The sequence below is a fragment of the Rhagoletis zephyria genome, unplaced genomic scaffold (assembly GCF_001687245.7).
Source record: "Rhagoletis zephyria isolate East Lansing unplaced genomic scaffold, Rhagoletis_zephyria_1.1 Rzeph_scaffold_00669, whole genome shotgun sequence".
NCBI classification, from domain to species: Eukaryota; Metazoa; Arthropoda; class Insecta; order Diptera; family Tephritidae; genus Rhagoletis; species Rhagoletis zephyria.
Window position 1 is genome coordinate 33,844 of NW_016157753.1, and position 11,256 is coordinate 45,099.

General features: G+C 29.8%; 1 protein-coding gene across 1 annotated transcript in view; it reads left to right on the forward strand.

Moving 5' to 3' along the window:
• fwe (calcium channel flower) overlaps positions 1 to 10,064 on the forward strand; it is a 36,234-nt gene extending 26,170 nt beyond the window's left edge. Inside the window, exon 3 of the mRNA XM_017613474.1 lies at positions 9,240 to 10,064. Within this exon, the coding sequence (XP_017468963.1) occupies positions 9,240 to 9,387 (148 nt within the window). The 3' untranslated portion in view covers positions 9,388 to 10,064. The remainder of the gene's footprint in view (positions 1 to 9,239) is intronic.
• The last annotated feature ends 1,192 nt before the right edge of the window (positions 10,065 to 11,256 follow it).

An 11,256-nucleotide genomic window follows, 5' to 3' on the forward strand; every position in this document is an offset into this window, starting at 1 on the left:
TAAAATTCGTGGAATTTTTATAAATGTTCTACAAAGTTTGAAATTTTGATTTAGATGGTCTTTTTATATGTAAACTATATTTTCATAAAAAAAAATAATGAAAATTTTTTAAACAAAGAAAAGTAGCCAAAACTTGCTAAAATGTCTTTTCCCTATTTACATTCTCGCCACCGTATAACTTCGAGTCACGATCTTTACGTGCGATACATATGTACATACATATGTATGTATGTAGGTTCCTAGATGAAAGTATCAGCAAAAATTATTATAAACCAGTGATATAAGGTTTTTAGTTATAAGTATATGTCTTAAGTATTCAAATTTAAATATCCATACTTTCTTCCTATAGTCAAAAAAACTTCCAACGCTAATCTAATAAATGCTTGTGTTTTCTCTTTGTTCTCTTCTCCTCTATTTCTAATCTCTTTTTGTCCCTTGGTTATTTTTCTCACCCGATTCGTTACTCCAAAATTCTCCCATTATTTATTTTATTCTTAATATTGCTCGAATAATTTTGTATGTGAATCACATCGACTGCGAATTAGAGCATCGCGCGAGGATATGGCTGCAGCCGCAACATCTCCGACACAAATGCCACCCGACGGTAGCCAAATGCAAATGGGCACCGACCAACATATCACACTAATGGAAGATCCAGATGTCTGGCGTCCTACATAAATAATTAACTCAAACTAATTTTAGAAATGCTCCTTGATGAACGCTGCTAATCATAGCGATTCAGTTTTCAAAAGTTTTTAGTTTAGTTTGCCAATATTTACGGAGTTTCCGTTGAAACATACAACGTATGAGAAGTTTACAAAAGTTTAAATAGTCACTTGCCCCACCAGATGAATGAATTAAAGCACCTAAAATAAAGGGTAGAGTAGAGTAGTGAAAAATAACACAAATGTACAACAACGTAAACTGCAAATTTGCGACTTAAAAAAAGTTTTTGAAAATGATACAAACTGCATAAGCTGCATAAATGTATGTACATTGAAAGTTAATACAAAGCCAATATTACCTTAAATACGGTACTCAACTGAGAGAGCAGCATTCCATTTACGATAATTGTTATATGAAGCATATTTACAAAGTTAAGGAAGATCGTTTTAAACCATATTGTTGTTATTGCTACTTTTGCGCCTACTGAACGATCTCGTAATAATGCAATAAATGAGTATATAAGCGAACATATTTTAAATAAATAATGCAATGTGGACGAAAATTCAAAATTTCAAAAACATTAAATAAAATACTGTAGAGCTAAAAATTTGCATCGTTACTTAGATAAACGTTTTAAAAATTTGGTGTATTGTTCATAAAAACATTGTCATATTGTAAATTGATATCTTAAAACTTAACTAGTTCTTTAACAAAGACCAAAGATTCCTACATATGTACGTAAAAAAAGTAAATGATTATTATGACTTCCCTGCAAATAAGCAGCTAAATTGAATTCCAAAAATGGATACCATTTTTTCTGACTCCTTATCTTTTAATAACAATCAGCTTCAGATTCTTAAAATTTAGCAATGCATGTATTTTGCTGGGAATGCAAAATACAATATTTGACAAATTTTCAATTTTACAGGAGAAGCAAACAACTTTTCAAATATACATACATAGAAATAAGGGAAATTTGTCAAAAGTAGTGTTCTTCGAAAAAACATGCAAAATCAACGGGATTTATTCCAAAACAAAAAATGTATGTATTTTTTATTATACTAGTATTATAGATTTTCAGACGAGCAACATGATAACACTGTTCAAAATTCGAAAAAAAAATTTAACACCTTAATTTAAAAAATGCATTATTTATTGCATTTCTTTCTATTTGCATGCAGCTGCGCATCCTTCACTCAATTTTATATCCTTCGAACATTAAGTGCAATTCAAGACCTTTAATTTGAGCCAAGGTAGAAGCCTCTACGCCCCCTGAGAGCCAAGATATAACAATTTTAAACCAAACTTCGAAACTGCTGTACTAGTTTTTACTCCAAAATTAAAAAAAATAAATAAAAATTGCGTAAAATGTCGAATGAAATTTCGAAGTTTAACTTCAGAATCGTAATAATTTAGCTCGCAAAGGGCCTAGAGACTTCTACCTTGGCTTAAATTAAAGGTCTTGAATAACACAAAAACTGACTTGTTGTTCGAGGGATATAAAATTGTGTAAAGGACGAACAGCTGCCTGCAAATCATAAAAAATGCAATATATAATTCATTTTTTAAATTGAGGGGTGAAATTTTTTTGTCGTTTTTTAAACAGTGGAATCGTATTAATCGTCTCAAAATCTATAATATTAGTACAATAAAAAAATTTTTTTTTAATATATCCGTTGGATTTTGCATGTTTTTTTCTAATAACACTGTTTTTAACAAATTTTTTTTAAGGTCAAGGAGTGATTGTGGCACAATGGCAATATTTTTCCTCGAAAGGAAATTACATTAGCTTTTAAAGCCATTTCGTTTCATATCAAAATATTGCTTCTGTCGAAGTGTTAAGAAGCACACTCTGTGCCATCGAGTTAGCTCGAATATCTTATTTTTCAGTCGAGAAATGTAATTTTGAAATTTTAAAATTACTATGGTGTATTTTGCTCAAAAACATACTACTCAAAACATAAGACTTATAAAAATATAATNAAACATGCAAAATCAACGGGATTTATTCCAAAACAAAAAATGTATGTATTTTTTATTATACTAGTATTATAGATTTTCAGACGAGCAACATGATAACACTGTTCAAAATTCGAAAAAAAAATTTAACACCTTAATTTAAAAAATGCATTATTTATTGCATTTCTTTCTATTTGCATGCAGCTGCGCATCCTTCACTCAATTTTATATCCTTCGAACATTAAGTGCAATTCAAGACCTTTAATTTGAGCCAAGGTAGAAGCCTCTACGCCCCCTGAGAGCCAAGATATAACAATTTTAAACCAAACTTCGAAACTGCTGTACTAGTTTTTACTCCAAAATTAAAAAAAATAAATAAAAATTGCGTAAAATGTCGAATGAAATTTCGAAGTTTAACTTCAGAATCGTAATAATTTAGCTCGCAAAGGGCCTAGAGACTTCTACCTTGGCTTAAATTAAAGGTCTTGAATAACACAAAAACTGACTTGTTGTTCGAGGGATATAAAATTGTGTAAAGGACGAACAGCTGCCTGCAAATCATAAAAAATGCAATATATAATTCATTTTTTAAATTGAGGGGTGAAATTTTTTTGTCGTTTTTTAAACAGTGGAATCGTATTAATCGTCTCAAAATCTATAATATTAGTACAATAAAAAAATTTTTTTTTAATATATCCGTTGGATTTTGCATGTTTTTTTCTAATAACACTGTTTTTAACAAATTTTTTTTAAGGTCAAGGAGTGATTGTGGCACAATGGCAATATTTTTCCTCGAAAGGAAATTACATTAGCTTTTAAAGCCATTTCGTTTCATATCAAAATATTGCTTCTGTCGAAGTGTTAAGAAGCACACTCTGTGCCATCGAGTTAGCTCGAATATCTTATTTTTCAGTCGAGAAATGTAATTTTGAAATTTTAAAATTACTATGGTGTATTTTGCTCAAAAACATACTACTCAAAACATAAGACTTATAAAAATATAATTCATTTATAAACAATATATAATATAATAAAATAAAATGTCTATTATACTTGGGCGTAGAAAATTTTTGCTCCCAATTTCTATTTGAGTTAACATGGACTGTGTACATCTCCTCCACACAATATTTCAATAAAATTACACATACTACGTACAAAAGCTGATTAAAGAGAAATGTTTCTTAATATAATTTTTAACCATTTATGTCTTTCGTGTATTGCCGAAATGCAGAACCGTTCCTACTTTTCCTATGTACATATGTAGAAGAGTGGTATAAGTGAATTACAATTGTATAACCAAAGAAAATTAAAAAATTAAAGTATAGTATAATTTCTGGAGTTTAATGTGTATCTTATAAGAGAATATATTTAGTTCCGAATTTAATTAATATTTGTTGGAAGGAATTGTTGAACTTTCAATTGAATGAAAGATTTAATTAAATAAATATATGTATGTACATATTTTAACAGTTAAAAGTGTAGATTTCAAATGTCATAAGATTCAGTATGGTGATATATATGAGTACATTTATACATTTCGTTTTTTAACTGAAATAAATAAGCATTACGATTTGCGCTAGAGCTGAAATAACGCCAGGCAGCTCCCTTAAATAGCTCTTCGCAGACGTATGTCAGTTGACGGATATTGTTGTTGTACATGGAACGATGCTGTACATGCAGAAAAGCGAATATACTGCCAAATTTATGTACTACAGAATACGTAAATACAAAAACTTTTTAAATCATCGTTTGAAGCTCTCTAAAAAAACAACACGCCGGTCGCCAATTTAACAAACTCACAGGCAAATATTATATTTTTTCCCTAGAAAATGATAAATATACTTACTTAATTTCTCACAATAAAATTTTGGTGACAGGTAACAAGATCAACGGAAATGAGGTCAACTGACGCTATTTCGCATACTGGCATACATTATTACCTTTCCAAAAGCGAAATAAAGTCAACAAAAAGTTGGAAATAAAGTAAATGATGATATTTCCTCATTCAAATGGAAATAGCGTCAACAATGCTTAACGCATGTCGATTCAAAGAAAAAAAATTGTGTTCTTTCATCGCACGTGAGATACGAATTGATTTTATTAAAAAATTTTAAATTACGAATATAATAAAAACACGATGAGAAAAAACCAAGAGCTGGAATACGAGAAATATTTGGAGAAAGAATGTAGAAATGATCCAGAACTTGCAAATTTAATGTTTGAAAGAGCAATAATGTCAATGGATTTTATTTCGCTTTTGAAAAGGTAATAATGTCAATTGACTTTATTTCGCACCAGTAAGCGAAATAGTGTCAGTTGACCTTATTTCCGTTGATCTTGTTATTTGTCACCAAAATTTTATTGCTGCTAAAGCACCTTAGTGTTCTATATAGTTAATTTAATACTTTTAATTTGTCTATCTTATTTAGTTGGCTTTGTTAGTACATATTGTGAGTTAGACTTTTAGTAAATTTATTGCAGTGTATGTATGTACATATATGTATGTAGATTGTTGATTTTATAAAATACTTAGTCATCTATTTCACAGTCAAACAGCAGACTCACGCAATCCAACTATTGTATCAATTTTTATTTGAGCTATAATTTCGTTGAGGATATACCCATTTCATATTAGGATTATTCACATTTTGCTAAAATTTCCAGAAATAAGCTGAAAAATAAAAATAATAAACTTCAATCAGGCAAGTTAGAGATTAAGGGAAATTAATGTTTTGTTTTTTAATAAAAGTTTAATATAGGTTTTTACACCAGTTATTCTGATTGTTACCGAAAATTTAATTTTGTAACTGAGACATATACAAATTTTATGAAGAAAAATTGAATCGAGAGCCTAAGTTAGCGGTTACCAAATTTTTGTCACAATCGCAGAATAAACAATAACAATGTATTGTGAAAAAAGTCTGAAAAAATTCTAATAAAAGATAAAAAAAAAAACCATTTGCGTAAAGTTATAGGACACTCGATTTTCAACTTGTCAAATAACGTTAAACTACAGGCATCTAACTTGGTTCACCGGGGAGTTACCAATAAAAGTTCGAGCTTTATTACCTACAAGCATCCAACCTGCTTGAACCCTCACTTCATTTTCATGCAAATGAAGTGTGAAGTGTGATATAATTTGACTTTTAGGAAGTTTCATTTTGTGAATTTGGCGCAAGGTCCATTTACAGAGTGCCCTGTAATAAAACAATTGGAATATTTTGTAAAAAAAAAAAATGATAAAAAGTTATACGCTGGGTTTATTAAAGCAATATATTATGTATACATACGGTGACCATAAATATGGATTCAAAATGAAGGACAATTTTTCAAAAATATGCCTACATATATTTACGTAGTATAAAAATATCAAAAGAGTATTTATGATTCTAAATTCTTAATACATTTTAAACTTTAAAAACGAATCACGTTTTCTTCATCGATATTAATCTTTTTTTACATGAATATTTATAAAAGTATAGTAAAACATATTATAATTACAATAGCTTACACGAAAAATGAAAATCTTTAAAAGATTATTTTACAGACAAATTTTGAGTCGTTCAAAACGAAAACAATACCATTTTTTTAGTTTTTTGTGCTTTTCGCAGTTATTTGTCAAAAATCGACGTCATGAATCGACGTAAACGACGAGTTACAAAGGTATTTATGTGCCCTTTACAAAGATATATAATTTGTGCAGATTGCACTTCATTGCATTTACATTTATAATCCGATTTGCATTATCTCTGGCTCAAAATTTACTGTAATGATATATCTTCTTTATCGAATTTTTAAACGAATGAAAAAAATAATCAAATAAAACTGCGCATTTTGATTGAACATCTCACTTTTTTCGACTTTGACGACAAAATGCAAATGGTCGCCTGTAGCACTAATAATTTTCATTGAAGTCGCCACAAGTTATATATTTTGGTAAGAGGCACATCAATACCCTTCGAGATGTAAGTCGCTTACGTTGATTGGGAGATTTTTTCATGAGATATTGAAGAAAAGCTACGAAAAGTACCAAGAAACACTTTTTTGAAAAAATCCATCCATTGTCCGATAATTTTAAAATTACGGATAAAATGCGGGACAAATGCAGGACACTTGGAAAAAAGCAGTACATTTTCAGGTTTTTCAGGTTTGGAAAATTACGCAGGACCGACCTTTGAAAAACAGTACGGTCCTGCAAAAAACAGAACGGATGGTCACCGTATGTATACATCTAAATACTTACTTATTACTTATTAATAAAATTATAATAATTTAAATTGCAAACTCAATTTCGCGCTTTCCTTTTGCGAATTTTTCTATTATCCGTTCACTGTCAATTTCAATATCTAAGTGTACGTGTAAAAGTGCTAGACCTATCAGTCTTTCTTTATACTCTTCTTCCAAATTGATAGCTTCTTTTTCTTAGAAAAATTCGTTTCGTTTTCCTCTATCTATTAAGTATATTCCCCAATTTTAGATGAGAGTAAAAACTTCAAATCAAAAAAGTTTAATAACTCTTTCGGCAATCTTTTCCGGAGATGGAGCAAAATATTATGCAATAGCGGTACAAATATTACCTTTCGATAATAATCTTCAGCGTGGAGGGACAATGTCAAAATCCAATTCCTTAGCGATATCGGTAACTAACGTGGCAATGCATTTTTCTGTTACCCCCTGATATGAAATGAGATACATATACATCGAGGTAATACTCATTAAGTCGGGACTTATTAATTTATCGTAACTGTTGAATACAGATGTTTTTCGTAAAATACGTTCTTATAGTAAAAATGAATAAGAACGGTAATGAACGGTTATGGAAATATTTTTAATTTTTAGTTTTGGATTGTTCACACTTGACTGGTTATCTGGTTAAAAATTATTATTCTGTAGCGTATGTTATTGGTGGAAACTGAATAAAAAATATAACCACATAACCAGATAACCTGATAAACAGGAAAGTGTGAACAACCCATATATTTTTCAAGTCATTCATATTTTTATGTGCATACATATAAAAAACCGAAAGATTCAAACTTGGATTTATATGGCTTTTATTAAAGAATTTACTATATTTTTTTAAACAGGTGATTAAAATTAAAAGATATTAAGACAAATGGTCATATCTTGTCAATATGTGAGTGTCGTAAAGTTATGAAGGGACTATATATTCGTAGTGTCTACACCTGTCACCGAGAATAATTGACGTCTAAGATTTAAAAACTTACAAACTTCTTTATTTTCCTTCTTTCGCTCTCGTAATTATTATTTTCACTTTTGATTCGATCAATGCGGAATGTTATCTTTAAATATTTATATTTCAAGTAGTCAAGTAGTTTTGATTATATTCCCATACCTGAAGTTGCATTACCTTTAAGCCCATCTGTGATTTAACTGTCATTTCTGATTGATTATAATATACACCAGGAATTAAATTTTGTGAAAATTGTAGACAGAGGGTATCGAATAAGCATTCGACTTATTCTATGCACTCTTGTTAATCGACTAATCGGATAATCGGTTAGCAAAAGTTTTCAAAATGTAGTCGATTTCACTTAATCGACTAAACGTTTTCTTTCGACTTTTTCAACTAGCCGCTCACAAACAACTATTCAACTAACCATTCGTTCTCGATTTTTAGAGCGGTTATTTTCTTTCAATAAGCAGTGGTTTATTTTATATATATTTTGAGTAGCTATAGGAAACCCAACCGCGCTATAACAATACTTTTATTGTAAACAACTGTCACTATTTGAATTATTTCGATTTCTTGATAATGAGCGTTTAGTCGAATCGATTAATTCTTATTCGACTACGTACTATCAAAAAAGTTGCTAATCGGATTGTCGATTTTTAACAAGAGCTCTACTATGCATATGCAGTCACTCTCAGAAATATTCGTAAATTAGTTTTTTCACAACATTCAAAATGTTTTCCATCATACATCTTTTCTATAACAAAAACCATATAAATCATTCTTGCAATTTTTGTACAAAATTCGTAAAAATGAATAAAACTTTAAAAAATTTCAATTGAAATTTAAAATTTTTTATTCAGAATTTTAAGAACTAAATTTCGGTACGCAGCTCTATAGCCCGTTCAATTTTAGTATAATAAAGTGCAAGTTTCAAGTAGCTAAAAAATTTGTTGTCGGAGGTGTTGTGTATTTGTTTCCATATTTTTATATGGAAGAAAATGCGCAACACCCTCGACAAACTACATACCGAAAATTTTTCTAAACATTCTGAATAAAAAGTTTGAAATTTGGATGAAACTTTAATTAAGTTTGATTCATTTTTATGAATTTTGTACAAAGTTTGCAATAATGATTTATATGGTTTTTGTTATAGAATAGGCTACATTTTAAAAGAAAGTTAACGAAAAAGATTTATGATGGAAAACATTTTGAATATTGTGAAAAAACTAATTTACGAATACTTTTGTCAGTGACTATGTATCATGAAATCGTGTTAAATGTTGTTTTTTTTCAGATTTCTTCTCTCTATATAACTGAATGCATGTTTAATTTAAAATACGATTTATAGTTTTTCATATAAATATGTATGTATGTATGTATAATTACGCTGTTTAACTAACTTTTTTCTCGCTACTAGGGCTTCCGCGGAAGAAATGCGCCAAGCTGCTGTTCAATCAGGCTTAGCGGGCACACCAGGCGCCACAACGAATGATCGCGCCAGTATTGTGAACAATGCTCAACCATTTTCCTTCACCGGCGCGGTAGGCACAGACAGTAATGTGTGATACTGTAAACTTGACTGTAAAATTCAAACAAACCTTTGGGAGCGTTGCACAGAGAAACATTTGGCAAATGCAAAAAATATAACTAGGTTTGTTGTCGCGATCAGTTCCCGTTATCAGCGTACATTGTTTACGTATACTATGTATGCATTGCCAGAGTGCCTCCAAATTTGTTAAAAAAAAAACTAAGAGTAAAGAATTGAAATGGGAAATTTTACATGCAGTGTAATTCACTGTGGCATCAGAGTGAATGATGATTTCGAGTGAATTGTCTCAGCCAACACCGATTATTAGCGCCTTCATTGGTTTCTAAGGATTATGTTATTAACGGTTGGCTTGCTAAATACTACTATCATATGCATATAATATGATTTATTTCAAATTAAAGTAACGAGGATGGTGAAATATGGTTTGCATCTACTTTTTAAATATAAATTCTTAATATTCATTTGTTTATTATTTTTCTTTTTGTCTAGATATCTTAAATTTAAGCTATTTATTGCATCAGACATACGCTAACACAAGAAAATGTACTTCGTCTGCTTATTTGTACTGATATGTTTGCTAGTTCTTTTGTACTCGTAATGAAAATACTTATTTGTGGCATTCCATTGTGCAGTGAAGCGCTTGTAAAATTAAAAGATTGATAGAAAGACGTTATCGAATTTCGTGCTGTATTTCGAAATGCACAAACATTTTCCGTTGTTTTATTAAATTCGTTATGATTAAAAAAATACCTTAATCAGCAATAGTAAATATTTAACCTAAGATTCCTTATTTAAAAGCCAAACTACACACATATTAATCATCTCAATTGTATTATTCATGATTTATGTTATTCTAAAATTTAAATCAACATTATACGTTTCAAGCCATTCGTTTACTAAAAAGATTTGCGAATAAGCAAATGTTGAGCAAATTAAGTAAATATCAGCTATGCAAAAAATATGATTTCAGAGTCAGCGCATCTATGAATTGTATTATCTTAAAATTATGGTGATTTCGTTTCTACCCAAAAAATTCGCCTTTTAATTTCCCCTTTATCTTTTCGTGTTCGGGTCTAAAATAAAGGCAAACGTTTCTTAAAATGTCACACTCTTGTAAGGCAAAAAAGGCACATTCCCTGCTCTTTGAAGCTTTGTCAAGGGTGATGGTTGCCTTGAAAATCAGATAGTTGCTTAAAACGACAATATTATGAATTGCGTGAGCTAAAAACGGACAAGGAGGCAAAAACATGCCCTTTTGCAGGGTTGAGTGTAACATCTAACACATTTTGCACCGGCGAAAGGCAACATTTTTTGGAAGAAACGAAATCATCATTAGTCATACATAGTTTAATAAATGTAAAATTTTATGAAAGAAAATATAAAAACTGAAAAAAATTATAACTTCAGATATCCTTATATCATAATCATCTATAAGTATAAATAAATATGAATAGATACATATTAAAGCTAAATACTATCTTATTAAACCATTAAAAACAAAAGGAAAATTTAATGATAATAAAAATACAACTATGAAAACTTTTATTTTACAGACTTTTACGTTTTTTACAAATCCCAACTTACCAAAAGTTTGCAGGTACTCGGCAGAAACCAATGGAAAATTTTTAGTAAACTATACATTTCACTACAACTAACCGCCCAATTCTGTGTTGATAAATTAGAGGTCTTCACATTTAGATTGGTATCGTGGTGGCATACTTTATAATTTTCTGGTAGTGGGTAAACTGCAATCAGCTATTCGATATTTAATCAGTTTTAAATCCGCCCGCCGCCGAAATTCATAACAACAGCGTTTTCGACCAAATGATAAATAATATTTGATTTCTAACTTTTTTGCATTATTTGAAATTTTTACCTTCAATAA